The sequence below is a fragment of the Papilio xuthus genome, unplaced genomic scaffold (genome assembly GCF_000836235.2).
Source record: "Papilio xuthus unplaced genomic scaffold, Pxut_1.1 DF826938.1, whole genome shotgun sequence".
Taxonomy (NCBI): domain Eukaryota; kingdom Metazoa; phylum Arthropoda; class Insecta; order Lepidoptera; family Papilionidae; genus Papilio; species Papilio xuthus.
In genome coordinates this window covers 2,894,971-2,915,696 of record NW_013531711.1, presented here as the reverse complement: position 1 = coordinate 2,915,696, position 20,726 = coordinate 2,894,971, and the positions used below count along the sequence as shown (strand labels likewise).

Genomic DNA, 20,726 nt, shown 5'->3' with positions numbered 1-20,726 from the left:
GCTATAATTTTAAAGGTAGATAAACTTGAAACTTATGTATGTAATGTAAGTTAAGAAACTAACACAATAATCTTATCTATAAAAATGTCGAAGCGCCTAGTAAAAAATATTTGCACAACCCTAAATTGTCATTTTGCTTGTATTATTTGGTCAGAAGCGTTGGTTGCTTAAGTTGGAATCTATGGTTAAAAATACTAGCCATGAAGAAGAGGTTTACATATTAAATACAAACTGCATTCTATTTATATAAATTAATGGCCCGCGTATGAAACATAATATATTCCTATTTATTTAATATATTATAACATATTCAGGAGAGTTGTTTTACATTTTAAAGTACTGTATTAAAAAATGTTGATTCGGCACACGAGTTACAAAAGCTTTTATATTTAAAAGTTAACATTGTCAAGTCTCTTTGTCTGTTAAAAACGTTTTTTAATTCAATTCCATTTCCTCGGATTAACTCTCACACGTAAGCCGGCACCGTATTCATAAAAACCAACGTAACAACGAATACAAAATGCAGAGGACGGACGCGACGTACTCTCAACAAAGTTCCGACTTATATTCGTACCTCTGATGTTACCTAATGAAGATTGGCAGCCCACCGGATCGAACGAACCTGGTTTTATTATAATGTTTTGCAAAAATAACTCTTATGATGTACGTAATGATTTGCTAAACTTGCTTGCAAAAGCAAAATATGCGAAAAACATTTTGGGGCGAGCATATTACATTTATTGAAAGTCGCGTTGTTGACGGGAAAAATGGAAAACCCATTCGCTGAATAACGTTTAGGTACATTAAGTTTAAACAGAAAGGATTTAGAATATTCATATTGTGACATTGTATGCAAACACTGCATTAATTATTCTTCTATATATACACTATTTTAACACACAGAAATCCTACTACGACTATTTGAAGTTATATTTATAACTAATGTTGCATTTGTCATGCGCCAAAGGTCCTTTAGAATATTGAAAAGCAAAACTAAACATAACCGCTTCTAAATCCAACTAACTGGCGTACGTAAAGCAAATAGCAACAATTTAAGTATTCACTGAGACATGTTACACGTAGTTCTCGGGAAGTGCAAAGTTCTCGGGAGTAGTTTCGCATCTAACTTGTCATTAGTTCATTACCGTGATTAGTTGCAAGCTAGCGGGAGGGCTTGAGGGATGGGAGAGGGCTCGTGGGAGGCAGAGAGGGCCGTGAGCCCACCTTGCGACTAACGGCACTCATTAATGTTTCACGACTGTGAGCGGCGGCATCGTTTATTCGTAATTGGGGAACTGAAAAAACAATCGCATCGGAGAGAGGTCTCTCTGCTAATTTACTCGCTCCAAGTTCCCAATCCCGAAGTTTTCTTTCGAATGTTTAATGAGATAAGACGGCGAATCTCGCTGGATCGGTAAACTTACTCTTTCGTCTTAAGCTTACACATAGCCAATTATGTCGCAATTAAAATTAAATATTCAAGGGCTTGGAATCAAATCAGCGTAAATCTGCGGTTACGAGCCTCGTAAACGACGTGATTTTTAGACATGAATAGATTCTTCAGATTTATACCACGATTTTGTTTCATTACAACACTTTGTTCCATTTTTCCATGTTCAAGAAATAATTGTTGTTAATCAATCAGTACTACCTTAAAGATAATTTTCAAATATTTTGGCAAAACTGTCTCTCGTTACCTGATCGAGCTTGAGCAGTTCCTCCGGTGTATCAGGCAGCTGGCCCAGCATGAGTGGCGGGTTGATGTTGACCTCCTTGCCCAGTGAGCGCACCACTTCCTCGCGGTTGTAGCGGTCCGCGAACACGCATGATGCCGGGATCAGGCCATGCACCGTGTAACTTATAGCACGCACCAAGATTCTGGAAGCAAAAGTTACTATTAGATTGATTACCCTTTATATTGTGCGAGAGTATTCTGTAAACCTGTTAGCTTTGGTACTTCATAGATGTATATATTATTTAGAGCATAAACGAAGTGTTAGAGTGCTATAACGTTAGTGCTACGTAATAAGGCCATATATTCATACAACTAAGGATCGTTGGGTCCTGTATGGAAGGGCCATGTAAAAGACTAAAGGAACTCGTAATGGCTTTTATTATGTAACGATTTTATTCACAAAACGGTTCATTTTAACTGGAATACTGGCATTTTAATTACAATCTTTAACAGGAAAAGTAAAATGCGTCAAAACGAGATAATTAAATTAAATAACACTACACCATCGAAAGGTATTGTATAAAATGTATATGACACTATCTTATGTTCGAAATAAACTAAGGTTTCACGACTAAACTTTCTGAAAATTATGAAACAAGAATCTTTATAATATAATTTTGAAATTAAACTCAAACATGAAATTCGTTTGTTTTAAATCAAATACCTGTTGCTATTGCGAGCTTTCCTTAATATACGACAAAACAAATTTAATTAAAACACAATGAAAATCTCACTTTTAATCAAATTTTGACGCCTTTGCGACAGACGTTAATTTGTGAATGTCAGAATGTTTTTATCAAAATTAAACTTTGTCATTTACAAAACCGGAAAAGCGACTTGGTCCGCATGGAATTAAAGAATAACTTAATTAGTAGCCTATTTGATCTTCCAAACTATGTTCTACATCTATGCCAAATTTCATCGAGATCTGTTCAACCGTTCTGGAGATACCTTCAAACAAACATCTATCCATCTAAACATTCGCATTTATAATATTAGTAAGATTATTTTGTTTCCTCGTTGTTTGGTGATTTGAACATTTTCCTTAATATTTCTAGATGCGCTGCATTGAGTTTGACTGGATTTATTTACCCTTAAATTTTTTTAACTAAATGATGAACGTTTATGATGTCTCAAAAAGGTTTCAATAATTTGAATAAAGAAAGAAATTAAATAATAAATGTTATTAAAATTATGCTAATTTACTTATGATCTTGAATAGTAGAACGTTAATTCTGCTTAAAGTATATAAGGAGCATTCTAAATTAACTTTAATCTCTGACCCGTTAGTCAATCAAAGAAATAATTGCTGACGGACTGGATACCTTAATTTAATATAGAAAAAAGATATCTATAGTGACCGATTCAAACTTGGCACACTTGGCCGAATTGTTTGACCGTGGCCCATTTCGTGACGACCTCATTTGTGATCCGCTTTCGATGTATACATAGATTGTTACATAATTGCTGTAACCCTTTTACACGGCGTTAAATTGAAAGTGAATGTAAATGAAAAGCTCGCCTCGCTTTAGTCGATGCTATTTCAATTAGACTAATTTAATACTCATCAATCTATCGCGTACTTTCCAACATTGCCGCTTTTATTAGCCTTCATTCTATTTTCTCTCTCTCTCTCTCTCTCTCCCTCAGTCTGTTGAAGGGTTTTCTTGTAGACAAAAGACTACCGGATACCGGTTTCAACTGGTTTCAAACCAAGGAAAATTAGTATCCTCTATTGCATTGATAAATTGTACAAATGACAAATATGACCCGGTTATAAATAGATTCTTCTTATTTAAACATCTTCAGCAATTTACCATCGAGTAAATCAGTAAGTATAATTATAAAATGCGCAATTTTAAGTATTGTTTCCGTTGTTTCAGAGAATTTTCAGTTCTTTTCAAAATTTTTAAATATCATCTCAAAATATCTTCGATGTACCATATTCATAGTACAGTGATCCTTAATTTTGTCTACACGAAAGTTCACTTAAGTCTAAATTGAAACACTGCATCTATACAACTCTCGTCACGTCTTCGACAGCTTTGCGTCCGTAATATCGACATTATTTATTCATTTTCCCAAATGTGCCGCTCGCGTAGGCCAAGTGTCGGGGTTTATAAGGCACATTAAAATAAAACACGTAGGAGTTCCTTTCAAATTTAGCTTTCGCGAGTCGGAGTAGAACTAATCAGTGCTTGGCTTTTTTATTAACTTTGAAGTAAACTTTTACACATTAAAATGTTGAATCATTTGGTGGAACAGAAAATATTTATGTAAAATAGTGGAAGACCGCGACTCCGTCCGTATGGTATAAAAAAAAAACATAATTAGTAGGCCATGTGTTCTTCCAGACCATGTTCTATATGTATGTCAAACTGCACGGAGATCCGATCAGCCGTTCTGGAGATACCTTCAAACAAACATCCATAGATATCCATCCATCTAAACATTCGCATTTATAATATTAGAAAAAAGTAAGATTTCGTGAAAATACTGAAACATAATAACAAGTTATTATTTCAGTTCTCAAACGTTAATGTTTACTATGATAATAATTTCCTGCATTCAAATATTTCCCTAAAGGCAGTACGGCAACGGCATTAGGAATTTGCAGAGTTGTTAATAACTAGAGCGCGTTCCTTGTTGATTTAAACGCCAACTCCCAATGGACCGAAATGGTCTTGGTAAACTCGTGAAGCGTAAACGATTCAGAGCTAATGTGCGAATATTGCAAATGTTTGTCATAAACGTACTAAAATGTGTCATTGCAAATAAATTATTTTATTCCAAGAACCAAACAAATTATTAGTATTTTAATTTTATTTACTTTTATAGCAACAAGAAACACCAACATTTTTATTGTCATAAAAGCAAAGTTTGAGCGTTATCAAACAAATAAATCTAGTGAAGGAAATGAAGACCGCCATTCGGCGTGACAGAAGGAGGACGGCATTGAGTGACGGCATACAGTGACGGCAAAGTTTACTGCTGGTCACATTATGCTAATTGAATTCTCTTTCATGGCGGGTGCGACGACCGGTATCGTATTTTCCGCAATTTTATAGTTGTAAATAAAGGTGTTGATTTTTTAATATCATAAGTTGGCAAACGAGCGGGCGACCAACTGAATTCGCCTAAATAGCGAAGCGACCTATGTTATAGACATCCGCAATTTCGTTTCCTAACTTTAATCAAAGGAGGAGGGGACACACATGAAGGTACACACTTTTTTTCTAATTTTAGACATTATTAGCGAGAATCCTTTGGCGCGAATGGCGCGCTTTCGTTATAAAGTCAAGAGTCAGAATGGTTAGTGTGGGGATATTTTAGGCTAGTGTTGCGCCAGTACTCCGCCACATTGTCAGATTTTCTTTCTAACACTACTTATAAGAAAAGAGAGTGAATGAGTTAAAGGACCTAAAACAAAAGAGTGTAGGTACCGGAGACCTACTCCGGCACCTAAACACTTCATACGAATTATTTGACGATTTCAATGTTCATATCCCAAAGCGAGTGTTGTTGAATATCACAAATGAAACATTAATTAAACAAACGTTTGATTAAATTCCGGACCTCTATTTGATATGTGATATTCCATCAAATTCAATAGTCTATTTTAAACCTTAATTTAACAAATATTTCCTATTTATATTTACTGCCTAGCTTAACATAATCCGTTTAATTATTTCAACTTACCTGAATTGATCGCGAGAATTCAAAGTTTCTTGTTTGATAGATAATATAACTGGACCGAGATCCTCGTCATTGGTGAAATAGTTCCAATGTTCAGTGCCATAGAAATACTTTTCGTATGTCTCCTGTTCTACTGATGTGAGTTCGAATCCACCGGATCTCTCCCATTGCTCTTCAATTGCGGTCTTCTTCTTGGGCGTGCTGCCTCCATTGTCGCTGCTATCTTCAGCTGCCTCATCTAAGGAACCTGATGGTCTACGGCGATCTGCAACAAATTGATTTTTTTAGTTCTAATTTTGAATAATTTATAAATTTGTTTTTAATTTAATTTACACAGATTACTGTGCCTAAAGTTATACTATAAATCAACAGATACGTGTTAAACCGTAAAATCTTTTCTTAGTTAAAACAACAAGAACATCTAATAAAACATTTATAATGATTTTAATTAATTGTTCTTAAATATAATTCGAACATTTATAGATTTTTGGACGCTAGCAGAGATACTGAAAGTTAATTTTATTAATTAGATATCGTCACAAAAACACCAAAAGGGTATTCATTTTTAGCATGTTGGAAGTGTCGTTATGCAAAAAAGTTCCTACAAAATTTTTAGCACAGCATCCTAAAACTTTAGGTAGATTGTTGGAAACTGAATTTATTAACTTTGTCAATTCTAACTACAAAACGTTTCCGTAAAATTCCATTTTCGTCACACATGTATTAATAATTTTTGTCTCTGTTTATTCAAAGAGAATGAGAGAGAGACAGAATTATTTGTTTCTCTAAAATACATCTTCAATAAATACGCTTCCCTTGATATTGAGAGTCTTGTGGTTCTCCGATACTATTGAAAGCTGGTACTGTCGTATCCCTTTGACGCTTTGTAATATGACACAGCTCAGCTCTGTCAATAGCTACACTACTAATTGCAATATATTATTACTACAATACAACGTTAGAAGCTAGAATCATTCATTGGATAATAATATATTGATTGTTTTCACTTATATTGCATTACTAGCTTTCGTTCGCAACTTCATCGAAGCGAAATTAAAAAAAAATTTTGATTAGTAGCCTATTTGTTCTTCCAGACTATGTTAAATATCTTCGAGATCCGCTGTGCCGTTTTGGAGACACCTTCCAACAAACATCAATCCAAACTCCAAACTTTTGTATTCATAATATTAGATAGATTATACGGATTTTGTTGCAAAAAGTCAAGTAAAACAAAGGTGGGGTCAACACAAAGCTTAGGGTTACCAAATATTTTTTAATTAAGTTCGAGTTCAAAATTTGTGCACTTTCTGTGCATCTTTATTTATAACACTTGTTCTATTATTGTTATATATAAAATTGTTTTAAAATCCGGTAAATCTATATTCCTAATTTCTCATAACATAGGGAAGCTTAGCTGTGTTTGCGCATCCTTGTACAGGTTATCTGATGGTTATCTGGCTTTCCGTCGTCATCTGCTCCGACAGAATAAAGCCAACCTTATTTGGAACTGTCTTTGTTTCACACTGATAAACAATGATGCGTGATTTGTGGCTACGTGTATAGAATGCAATATAATTTGGTTAATAAATAATTTTAGCTTTGAAATATTAACGTACTCGTACTTGTAAGTAATGCTCAGTTGATATAAACATGATAAATGAAAGCTTAAAAGTAAAAAGAGGAAATTATATAATAAAGTTATGCTAATATTCAGAATTGTAATGCCATATAAAATATTAACGTCTGTTAACAGATACGAAAATGCGCGAGATATTTAAGTGAAATGGGAACAATGAATAAATGAAGAAGTGTTATTTTACAAAAAGAAGACAGTCAGTTCTCGTTTTGTAACAAGTCTCTGCACTTTAGATGTCATCAGTTAGGAATCGGAGTAAGGTATTAAAATTATTTCGTGAAAATATTCGAGTTTTTCCTCTCCTATTTTGGCTACATAACATTTTTTATCCATTTATGTCATAAAGCACTTACATTCATTTTTAATTCATATGTATCGCTGTAATTTTTTACGTATTTGATTTTTAACTTAATATTTTTGGTTTCAACTAACACTAAGGACATGAGCCGTAGAGAGGGATATAAATTTTCATATGAATTTATAAAATATGACGACACATTTTATTTTTTTTTCTTTATTACACAGTTTATGTAATACAATAATTGCGCAAAGTTATAAAATGGCGAGCTTAACTCAATATTTAAGTTATCTACCAGCTAAAAAAAAATCATGTTAGCAAAATTCAGATTTCAATTACGCAAACGATATGACCAGTGAAGAATGGTCTATAATATTTGTCCACCATCTATTCAATAACTTAAAGCTCCAGATTTGAACTTGGATATTTAACAGGATTTCCAATAGCTTTGAACATATGTAAATCCAAATGTTGTGTCTCTTTGAGGTATTCTATCCAGTGTACGCATCAAGTCTTACCTATAGAATTAATTTTTATCATGTACAATGTCCAAATATATTTTTTTAATTGAGAGAAGATTATTAAATTATTGATTGTTTGAATAAATTATGATACTTGAATATGTATCGAATTATCAAAACAAACATCTTTCATTCTAAAACCAAATTAAAAAGTAACAAAGATCCTACGATTCCAGAAAAAGAGTGCGCTAAATATAGAGTAAAATATATCTTTTTCCTCATCCATTTACCTCATTTCAACGGGAAAATTAAGATTTATGTTCTATTTATGATTATTCTATTTTTATTATCAAAACATTTTACTGGCAATTTAAAATATGAAAATTATTAATAAAAGCTACGAGACGAACAGAACGTTCACCTTATACTAGCTTATTATAATTGGAAACTGTCTGGAATTTTTATATAAAAGTACAATAACTAATCGGATTATTATATAAAAACATATCGTATATAGTAATTCTCGAAATTAAAAAAAATGGTGGATGTGGTTTATCGTATTATATACGTGCCCACCGAGGGGCTCGGAGCCTACCCTAAGTTAAGGGTGATTAGGTCATAGTCAACCACGCTGGCCAAGTGCGGGTTGGTTGACTTCACACATATCTTTGAATTTCTTCTCAGATATGTGCAGGTTGCATCACGATGTGTTCCTTCACCGTAAGCACGTCGGTTAATTGAAAATATGTAAATCGGAAATCGAAAAACACATTGGTATATGATGGGATTTGAACCCAGGACCTGCAGATTGCAAGTTAAGTGCTTGACCACACAGCCACCGACGCTCCTAAAAAATATTTACGATTTAAAAAAGAGTAAGAATTCGACATATTAAATTAATTCACATATTTGTAATGTGTCCGAGATATTGCATAGCTGTAAGGAAATATAAATATTTAAAGTGGTCGGAGTCTTTATGTCATTTGCGTTAAGGCGACGCGATGTCGGGCGCCAAAGCAAATCACAAGATTGCCTAGAGATTGTACGTGCTCAATGTGTTTACATCGATATGTTTGAAAAACGATAGCTGTATTACAATCTGAGGCCGAAATCAATTGATGTCTTAACATCTAAGAATTTCTGCGATTATATATTTTTAATTCTTTGTAAAAGTCGTAATAGTAAAAAAAAAATTGTACTCCGTTTCATCAAGAATATTAAATAACATTACACTATCTATAATTAAGACAATATTTTATTAAAAGCGTATTTACTTAATTGTTAAATTTAGTTTGAAATCAGCTATAATATTGTCCAAATAAACGGAGTGTAAGTAAATGTTTTTTTTTTAAAGAATGAAACCTAATACTATCTACATGGGTACAAAGTGACTGGGCGACGCTGGCAAACACTCGGAATGAGTTATTAAAACGTCTTTGTTCAACACTAAATTAATTTTAAAAGCACATTTTTAATATCGCCCACTTTTAAATTAATTTTTTATATTAAAAGTTTTGTTTAGAGGTGAATTACCTGGATCTAGTAATAGCAATATGAAACTATTGTAAGTAGTCGTAAACTTTTACTATGTTTGCTTTTGATACACTAAAGTTGGATTTTTAAATTTTATGGAACATTTTGGCTTATTTTCCAGACAGTACCACGATATATTTAACGAGTTTGTACCTAAGTTGAGTGAACCTTTATTTTTGGAACATTAAAATTCAATTAAAAAAATTCTGGATTTCAATTTCGAGATTCTAGAGAGTAATTAACTTCTTTACAATTTTATTCTTCTTTGAAAAAAATTATTATATGGTAGTTTAATTATTAAATAATTAAGACATAAGAATCCGCTTTATAGTTTTAGCGTAAAATAAAAAAACAGTTCTTTTAATAAGAAGTGGCACTACTAGCAAATTTCACACAAACGTTAGAATTCTGTAAAAGCAAAACGACTAAGAACTTTATCTCGACTGTACACGTCTAAATTAGCAAAATTTATGCTTCCAGCCTAAGGCAGTTTACACTTTAGTGCACGGAAAAATTTCCAAGTCGTGTTGTTAGACTTTTGAAATGTTGAGTTAGAAATTATTTGTGTGTAGAATTAGTGTATGCATTTCACTGTATTATGTAGTAAACCATATATTTAGAAATTAACTAGCAAAAGCACAAGGCATGAAATAAGTCTAGTAATAATATAGCATATATAGTCGTTGGCCGCGACTCGGCGATTTAAAAAAAAAGCCTCTGTGTTCTATATGTATGCCAAATTTCATCAAAATCCGCTGAACCGTTCCAGAGATATCTTCAAACAAACATCCATCCATCTATTCATCCATCCACCCATTTAAACATTCGCATTTATAATACAAGTAAGATATGTCACTCGGGGATACTGTAAGTTTACATAAGGATAAATTTTTCAAATCGGTTCAGTACTTTCTGAAACTATTCAATGCAAACAAACAATGAAATATTTCCTATTTAAAATACTAAAAAGGTAACTTAGTATGTAAATATTATTTAAAACATAAATGAACTAGCTGCCCACAAAATCCACTTTCATTCGAAGACATTTTTATAAATTTGTGGAAATTAAAGTTAACATAAACAAAAATATCTTATCATTATTCAAATCAACAATTTTTTATATTAAATATATTTTTTCATCGAGTGCTTAGATTAAATTCGCTTACAGTGATGGTTACAATTATAGTAATTGACTACGTGATGAGAGTTCGCAATTAGTGACCTATTATACTGCCATCTCCATGAATATCCTAGATAATCTGTAATTGAAATATACATGGTAATAACATGGTAACATTTTTTAAATAACATTTAATGTCGGTTTGGTTCAAAAACAGCCGCACTCATGATTTAAAAATCAGATTCCTTCAATATAGATATACTACGAGAAATCTACCATAAGGGAGTAAACTAATCCTTAAACGACCCTGAGTGTGTCAATAAAAAATAGATATTCAGGTTATTACTTTATAAAATAATTAGCCGTCGCCCTCAACTCCGTTCGCGCGGAATAAAAAAAATTAATTAGTAGCCTATGTGTTCTTCAAGATGATCTATGTGTACGCCAAATTTCATTGAGATCCGTTCAGCCGTTCTGGAGATACCTTCAAACTTACTTTTATATTATACATCCATCCGTTTTAACATTGGCATTTATAATATTAGTAAGAAGTGAGAAGTAAGTCCAAGGTTTTGCATATGAATTTCTTGAGAAATAATAACAAAACTGTAACATTGTACGTAATGACCCTTTTGGCATCGTTTACACATAACTGGAAAATGTACATGAGAAATGAGATGAATTTAAGGTTCAAAGTCGAGTTTTACCTTTTGCATGAATAATGCGTAAAGGTATGGCGGAGAAAAATGTCTCGTGTACCTCGCAATAACACATAGCTAGTCTTAGTTTATCTAAATAATAAATGTTTAGTCCGAGAATTGTTTTTCTAAAGTTCTTGTGTTAGAATAAGTAAACATGTATTAGCTTATTAGCTTATTCGTCATCAGCTTTTATAACATATGTCCCCACTTAGGGATTCGAAGTGAAACCAAAGTTACCCAAGCTAGGGGTGATTAATGATGGGTTAGTTAACTTCACATATATCTTTGAATTTCTGTACCGATATGTGCAGGTCATCATGATATTGACATCCACCGTAAGAACATTGGATGTATACATATGAAATTCTAGAATAGAAAAGTAGTAATATGCAGATATCTGTGAGGTTCGGTCTTGTAGTCGCTATGCCTTTACTGACCGAATACACAATTCGCGTCGGCGACGCAACCATACGGTTTTAGTTTCGGCAATTTACGTTGCATTGTGTATGGAGATCCTTAGTCAACTTTACTTACTCCGCTGGCGCATCGACCCAAAGTGGGTCTTGGCCTCCGACATAAGAGATCGCCAAAGTCGCCTGTTTAATCAACTTTGGTCAAGCATTTTTTAATCAAAAAAATAAATCAATAACTAATAATATGGGGACGTGCAAATTCTTAACTACGTCAGTATTTGGTATAGATTAAATACGTGATCGGACTCGAAGACGTCCGATGAACATAATATTTGTAGTTAAAGAGAGTATTCGTGCACTCGATTAAACTTCTCTCCCGGATCAATCTGATTCCTATAAGAAGGTATTCTATAAATTTCCCGGTCAACTTTAACACAGATGTTTTTAGAATAAAAGTCATACTTCATAATTTCTATTTTTTCGTGGAATTATCTTAGAGTTTTATTTTGTAAAAAAAAACATTTAAACTAAAATAAAGTCCTTTAAAAATACTTTTATATGAGAATTTAAGGAACTTAATATTAATCGACTAAAACCCCTGAAGTGATTGCTTAGCAAATTTTGAGTTAATAATTTTCAGTTAAATATTTTGTCGAGTTTCAAAGTATGTTTGTAGGCAAAAACAATTTGGACCCATTTAAACAATACGAAAACTGTCTCTTTGTCGTAGTCGATCAGAGACGTTTTCAATTTAATAGGCTTACGAAACTTTTGTCCCACAGACCAATTTACTTAAAGCGGAAAATATTTTATCATTATAATTTTGCTTGAAATTTCGCTATGAAATATTTAAATGATATTCAAAAAAATAAAAATCAATGTTTGTCCCTTAAGCATTCCTTACCCACTAAATATTACTTGGTCCACTTATATTAGCATTGCAGCAATTTACTGTGGGCTTATGAGACCAGAATATTTAAAACATATGATTATCTCTGTTATGTGAATGACAATGACTGAGCTGACGATATGTTTTATACAGAGATTTTTGTCTCATAAACCAACGGTTAGTCAGTTTGTTTTTACCTTTTGATAGTAGTAAAATAACATATCGGTTACTCACCCGATTCGTTGTTCTGATCCGGGCTGTCGTGTTCTGACTCGGATTCATCCCATATGGTGTCGGTTGCGATCTTCTGTCGCGAGCACTCGATCCAGTAGCCCGGTGTCGGAATCAGGCTGTGCGGGTATTCCTCGCAGAATTCGTCTGGAAAAACATTTTAGTATCAGGGCTAAGTCCGTCTTCTTCTATGGTTATTTCTCTTAATACGAAGTGGGATCATTTTTAATACAGGAATTTAATATGCAAAAATATCTGATTCCGATCCTATATATAAATATGTTTGTGTTGAACTAAATTATTTTATGGTTAAACTTCAATTAAAGGGATGCATATTTTGTTGAACACACATAAATGATAGCTACATCACGGATAACATCCCTAAAGTAACTGGATAGAAACATTTTAATATTAAAATACGAAGACGTATATACGAAATTACAAATGAGTTGCTTATTAAGAAAATATTAGAATATCGTTATTATTACTACTAAAATATTGAGTGTGCGTATCATTCACGAGTCGATTTCAAAGTACAGATGCATCTCTATTCATCAAGACACGAAAACTCTTACTGAATAATTCATGTTAGTAAAATACTGCAAAGTAAAATATCGTTATAAAGTCAGAAAAAATATTAAGTAACTTTTATAAAACGAGCGTAACATATGTATGTGAGTTGGGTACGTCAAGTTCAGTGTAATTCGCAACCCCCTGTAGCTTAAATAACTGAACCGATTTTGACGAGTACGATACACGGAGTGTTTTTTTTAAACAAATTAGTTTATAGTTGATAATTTTTTGTATTTTATTCCAGGTGGTCCGATGACATCGAAAATAGCAGAAAAGCGCTGGTTGAAAGTGCAAGACATAGGCCTTGCAAAAAGCCTTCTTTCTATGAAAACTTTGTGGAAGGCCTATAACCAGCAGTATACTGGCGTAGGTCGATGTCGTACTTGTTTTGTTAGATATTTTTTTTTTTTTATTAATTTTTAAAATATAAATATATAATGTTAGTAGAAGATTTACAACTTTTTAAATAATATTTAAAGAATTCTTCTTTAGTCTTGATTCGCGATGATTCGAGAGGCGCAATTCACTGTAAGGTAGAACACCAAACTTTGTGCAATATGCTTGGCGTTCATACTTAGAGTGAACTGAACATCTCTATTTCTCTTCTTTCTTCTTACTGATTCTTCTTTCTTCTAAAAATTTAAGAGATTGAAAACCATGAATAGTGAGAAATAAATGAATCATTCTGTAGAACTAATTCCACGGTAATGAACACAATATTAAATCAGTGTAAGTTTAAATAATTCTACTTCCACCAATAAACATACCGCGTGATGTATTATCAGCGAAAATATTTTTTTATATCTACAGTATGTCCCTTTGGCTATTGTAAATGTCATTTATTTTTAATAATAAATCGTCACTGACCCACACAACGGTCCTTTTATTAAAACGCACAAAGGAAATATTAATTTCCGCTCCACGTAATAGGGTTTTAGGTAATAAGGGTTTTATTAAATGTGTAATTTTTTTTAACTTATTACTTAGTATTTCTTTTAAACAACATTTCGTATTATATCGATTTCGTATTGTAGATCTGCCCCTCTACATATTTCATATTGATATCGCATGATAGAAATTAGTTATGTACGTTGCCTATGTGTTCTTCCAGACTATATTCTACATGTATGCCAAATTTCAGCGATATCCATTCAGTTGTTCTGGAGATACCTTGAAACAAACATCCATCCATCGATCCATCCATCTAATCATTCGCATTTATAATGTTAGTAAGACATAGATATGTTGGTAGTTAATGTCAAAATAAAACAAAATTTTAATAAACAAAAGGTACTGACAGAGAGTCGATATACTTTTATTTATTTCTTCCGAGTCTAAACTTGGAAACAAATGAATATCCACACCACGACAGTCTGCCCGATGTTTCGTCAGTTTTTTTATGAGCTGCGTGCTTTATCACTTCACGTGAAGGCTTAATTAATATTTCCCTGTGTGTTTTGGCTCCCGGCGAATGCAAAGCTTTCAAAGCTTTTGCGGATTTTAATTTGATATCGCCTCGCTAGCGGCCCACTCGATTTTACATTGAAATAAAATATCCCTTTTTTGGATACAGTATTGATAGACACGATAGACAAAGTATTGACCAATGTTGAAATGGAATATTCGTTTTTATATTTTTTATTTTTATTTTATGGAGAATAACGTTTAATGAATGATGTTATTTACGCTTTCAAATTAATCCTTTATGTGTTAGACTTGAAAAGAATATTACCAAAGAATTCATTATATTACGGGACTGTTCTATAAAAATATAATAATATAGGAATATATTAAGCTTTATATAAACAATATGATGTAATTATTGTTTAGTATAAAAAAACATACTATTAATAAACCAGAGATGTCCAAATTAATATATTGTCCGATTCTATTATTCGAATGTAGTTCGTGTCTTAGTTCACTATTTTCCCAAGAAAATAATAATTAAAAAGCACGTAACTTAAGATGGAATTAACTATAGAGAAAGTAAAATATTCAAGTGGGTAGGTAATAAAGTCCTAACTCGGTCGGTAACGCTAGAGAACGGAGCTTGGAGTTTTCTGATATATTTTCCGTTCAGAGGAACAAACGCAATTTGAGGTTGTCGTGTCTCATAACTTTATAACGTAACGTATGATGCGTATCCTTTGTTATAGGATTACAAAGTAATAATTTTACGTGCGTCTAATAATGGTTGTTAAAGACTTTTGGTTGTTGATAGAGTTAATAAAGATTTTGTGGGATTGGACTTTAGTAATTGTTTCAATATTATTATGAAGTATGAAATTCTAAAGTTTGGGTACATCTAATTAGGGACTAACCGAGGGTTTTTGAGACAAGAATATCAGTATAAAACATATCCTCATCTCTGTAATTAACTTTAACAAAACAGAGATTATGTCCTCAGAAATCTACGGTAAGTGACCTGGTTGCAGTATATAGTATGTACAAATATATACACATAAATCTTCAACGTTCTTTTTATTTGGTACATTAGTAGCTTTCTTAGTATATTTTTAGTTTGTCACCGTCTTAATGTGTTTTAACGTGGCTACCTTTTATTTAAAACACCGAAGTACACTTTTGCAACGTGATCCTTGTCACTCATCATTTCAAAAATATCCAATGCGAGAAAAATATTCCAAGTGAAGTAAGAAATTAAATATTAAAGAACAAAAGAAAGAAGACACGGTCTTGTAAGAGTATTCATACGAGTCCTAAGTGAATAACAACGTTGACAAAATAAAATTGACAGGGGATTGCTCACAAGAATAATAAGGCTTAAATATTTTATAAGGGTTTTAGGTTGCGAGGGAGGTCCGCGAGGGGTTTCGGGGGAGACGGGGCGATGCGGGTGTTTAGGAAAAGTTTCGTACCTTCTGTGGCTCGCCACACCGCTCAGGAAACAACTGGGAAATTGAGTTTCCTTGCATTTGATTTTACGGATGCCATCACAGGGTACGTCATTGTTAAATCGATTTGAAAAAAGGTAAATAAACATTACTTGGACTAAGCGATTAGGGATTGGAAATTTTACGAACCTGAATCGAATTGATGTTTGTACCAATGAGGTTTATTTAGCGTTAAATATATGTTTATTTGTATTCAAAATTGTATTACATAGAATATGTTAAGACTGCGCATATAGCTATGTTACCTACAAACATCTTTTGTCGATAATTCACCTGACTTCCCTAGCATTATAAAGCGTTATAATGCAAGGTGTACCGTGACTTATCGGATACACGTTTCCTCCATTTCGGGTTGACGTTTATTGACTGGTGAGGGAACAACCGGCTGTGAGACGACGAATACAAGAATAGACGAAACCTGACCTAGTTATATTGAAACTAGTTAGCTAGATCTAACGGAATAAAAACTGTTTTTAAATATGATAGAAACATTGGATAGAAGAGGGCGTATTATTCAACCATGTTATTTACTAGCAGCCAGCAGTTATGAAGGTTTAAAAAAATATAAAAGTTTTAATTCTAAATGTTCATCGAAAATATTCTTGTAAATATTGTACGAAGCTTCTCGCTTAAGGCGAAGGCTTTGATCGTATAACCAAAGATTTACTTTATTATTATTATTCGGATCTTTAAAATCGAGTAAAAGTTTACGGGGCCAGCGATTTCTTGATGTGTTTAATCATCTTAATTAACCGGAAAATTGGGAGAGCGCTTCCGCTGAAGAGATTTTAAGAGCATTATCTGGGATTTATTAGTGTTTCACGCAGGGGATTTAATATTTTAAGAAAAAATTTGTTCTTTTATAACGTTTGCTAATGATGTTTTTTATAATGATTACAAAAGGTTATAATTTTCCGCAGCCTTTGAAAATAAATAAATCTATATTGTACACAGAGAAGGCATAGATTGAAAGGTGGAAGGTACTAGAATTGGCTTTTAACACACATGACATAACCCTGAATTACTTTCACTACAAGAATGTCTTCGCCATGGTCGTGGTATAACATAAGAGTGTGCTATTCCTAAAGCAGTGTAAGCGGACTCTTCCACTATTGTACCTGAGCAAGCTTGAGGCGGCAGCGGGAATATGAGCGTGGTGGAGGACTTGCGCCTGGCGACGGCGCAGCCCAATGACTGTGGTTTGAAGCTGCGCAGTTGTTGCATAAAGTCGCTGCACTCCATGAGCGCGACGTCCGCGAAGTGTAGATCGCACAATATCTGATTCTTGAATCGGCGAGCGCGTTTCTGTGGACAATCAATAAAATAAGTATCTAGTCAATTTGCCCGGTAAAGGTTTCTTAGATGACTTTCTGTAAGCCCCTAGCTAGCTGGTGATACCTCATGGAGTCAATGGCAAATCACTTATTGAAAACTTGCATCACCAAGGAGTTCCGTCGAGGTTGAACACTTAAAGTTGAGACCAATTTCAGTGGTAGTATTATCAGAGGCGTGACGTGAACTGGATAATGAACGGAACAGTATCTCCCTTTTCTCCTTTTCCCTACATAAAAGAAAACTTGTTTATTTATGAAGTTTTGTGATTTTATTACTTGCCTTAAACCCTGATATGACTAAAGTATAGTCTATGTCACCCGGGGCTAGTGAAGCTCCCCAATAGTGAAATACTTTTGCATGTTCATTGCAAACAGACAATCAAATTTTTCCTCTTTATAGCATTAAGTATAGACGTAATATCAATATTTAATAACCATTTTTTCTGTGTTAACAACTGTTTATATTTTACTAACGAAATATCAAGATAAAGTTTAATATAACAAAGTTCCAAAGCCCTAAGGATCTATTCATTATTGTATCCAAAAGTATTTTTCTATGAGTGTACGATACGTGAAGTTTTTTTTTGTTATTGTGTGTTATTCTTTTGTTATTATTACTAACATACCTCTAATAAAGGTTCGCGTCAAGCCGCCTGCGCCGGATGGACCGCACACATGGCCCGCAACGGATTGTTTGTTGATAATGCCGTCGATAAAGCGCTAAGTAAAATCATACCAAGCAAACGAAATTCTGTTGTGGGTAAAGCGTGCGGTGCGTCCGGCGCGGAGCAATGGACGCGTGCCTTAAGTCAGCCAAATAAGATCTAGTAGCGTGATATTTGACGTAAGAGTATCTTTTTAAATGTCAGAATATATTTAATCACCATTTGTATGGATTATCAACGTAATTTATTCTTAACAAGATAAAAATTCTTAACAAGGAATTTAGGTAGTGCAAAGCGCGCGAAGAATTAAACCCATTTGCTTAGTCAAGGGCAGAATTTAATATAGTCTTTTGAACCCCGACTGCGGTTACAAGAATTTATTTTCTTAACGTGTCTTGGCATTTAAAGACCTTGGCAGAGATTTACACACACGACGCTCGCAAACAAATTTTACCTTAAGAGTGTACAGAGCAAGCTTTTCTTAAATATTTTGGTGTCTTGTTAATATTAAAGTGAAAATTTAATTTAATAACATTAACAAATAACAAGTTTGTTAATTTTATTACTTTATTATTCTTAAAATTAATATATAGAAATAAATTGTTTTTAATATTCTTCATTTAAAGTTTGCTAGTACCTATATGTTTTACACAAACATTTCAGGAAGTGGCCAATGTATTTAAAATAAAGATTACGTATAATATTTATACTATTATAATTTTCTGCGAATACCTGAACTGACCGTCTGGACGCAATATGAAAAGATTATAAAATACTTTTTATCTCATGGTTTTAATAATTCCAGACAAAACATTTGTGATAGGTATATATTTAATTTGGGTTGATTTAACATTTGAAACTTTAATTTTATATTGAACAATTTGTAAAGAAGCTGACAAGATCTCAGATTAAACAGGCTTCAATATTATTAGTTCTTTGAAGAGTGCTCAAGAGCTGGAGATTGATGATAGGTAGACGAGAGTTTTGGGTCAAAAACATAACTTTAAACTTTGACATAACGTCCATGTTTATATTTCTTTTTAAATTGTGGAATTAAAAAAGTCCTGACTTTGATATATTGGTGCATACTCCTATATAAAAATTACTGCTTATTATTTATTCAAACTTAAGAGAAATTAAAGGAAACCGAATGGTTTCAATAACCAGTTCTTAAGATTGAGATTTAGTTATTATGCTAGTCTAGATAGGATCCTTATTTATTTGAGGTCAAATTTACATTATTTGAGATGTATTTCTTTATCTATCCACTGTTTAAGTTTTTTTTTTACAATTGAAAAGCGCAATTGATATTTGCAACAGTAACAACTCGAGTAAAAATGAATTTATTTTTGCATAGCGCAACCTTTTTTTTTATAATATAAGGTGGCAAACGAACGAGCGGCCACCTGAAATCGCTGAAATAGCGAAGTGACCGTTGCCCATAGGCATACGCAATTGCATATGCGTTGCCTACCTTTAATCGACGGAGGAGAGGATGCACAGAGAGAAAATAAAACCTGCGGCAAACCGAATATAGTGTAGATGACTGATTTGTTAACTCAACAATATAGCTTTGTTTTACAAAATAAAACCTACGTGATTTTTAGTCTATAACTATTTCTTAACATCCATAAGTTAGTTTCAAAGTTTTTAAAATTCAATTCTAATGAAGTTTTTGATTTGCTTCCAATGTTTGTTTTTTTCACATGAAATGGCCATCGAAAGACGTAATTGATTGATTTATTTCAAAGGCAATATTCTTTCATTCGGCTTCTTTGTGATACTCGCTTAATTAAATTCTCAATGCCACTCAAACTCGTATCGATATCACCGAGTCTATTCTTACTAATTTATTTATTATTAAAGAGCACTTTATCTACAATAAGGACGTTTTTGTGCACTTTGAAAACTATAAATCCTAAATGTTTTGAAACGATTTTGTTTTCCGGGACATCCTGTATTGTGTTTTATCTATAGCTATGACAATAATGCTATTCTGGTCGAACTGTCTCTTATTAAACATGTTAATCCAAGTGAGATTAACTAGTGTCTGAGTTAAACCTCAGTTTAATTCTATTATATGTTAAATATGACACGACCTGTTAAAACGTATTTATAATTAGTATCCATTTCTATACATTTAGTCCACATAAGATTAAAAGAAGATAAACTCCGTATATTGAATAATGTCTGCGTGAAACAAAGTTTTTATTAATGAAGAAAGCAAAAAAGTATTCTATTTATTACGTATAAAATAAAACATAGAGATAATTCCAGTTTTCCTTGTATTCCTTTGCATTGGTATGTAGCTCAGGTAATCGCTACGTTACGCGAACAAATTCAATTCCAACACAAAATGTTCGTGCCGGATATTAGCCTCTATGAATGCCAATATCGTAGAGTGCGTGAAAAGAAACACACGTCCGGTTACTCTTTTTTTCTGGTTTTATGTCTATTTTTAACATATCAGTTTTTTTTAGATTTTGCGATATCCCGATAGAAAAGTGTCAAATTCTACTACTTTAATAC

General features: G+C 32.9%; 1 protein-coding gene across 1 annotated transcript in view; it reads right to left on the bottom strand.

The window, feature by feature from the left end:
- Positions 1-20,726, bottom strand: part of rsh (Rap GTPase activating protein radish) — a 92,078-nt gene that overhangs the window by 14,755 nt on the left and 56,597 nt on the right. Inside the window, exons 8-11 of the mRNA XM_013317401.1 lie at positions 17,317-17,503; positions 12,717-12,860; positions 5,435-5,696; positions 1,698-1,878 (exon numbers count right to left, since the gene is read on the bottom strand). Coding sequence (XP_013172855.1) covers positions 1,698-1,878; positions 5,435-5,696; positions 12,717-12,860; positions 17,317-17,503 — 774 coding nt within the window. The remainder of the gene's footprint in view (positions 1-1,697; positions 1,879-5,434; positions 5,697-12,716; positions 12,861-17,316; positions 17,504-20,726) is intronic.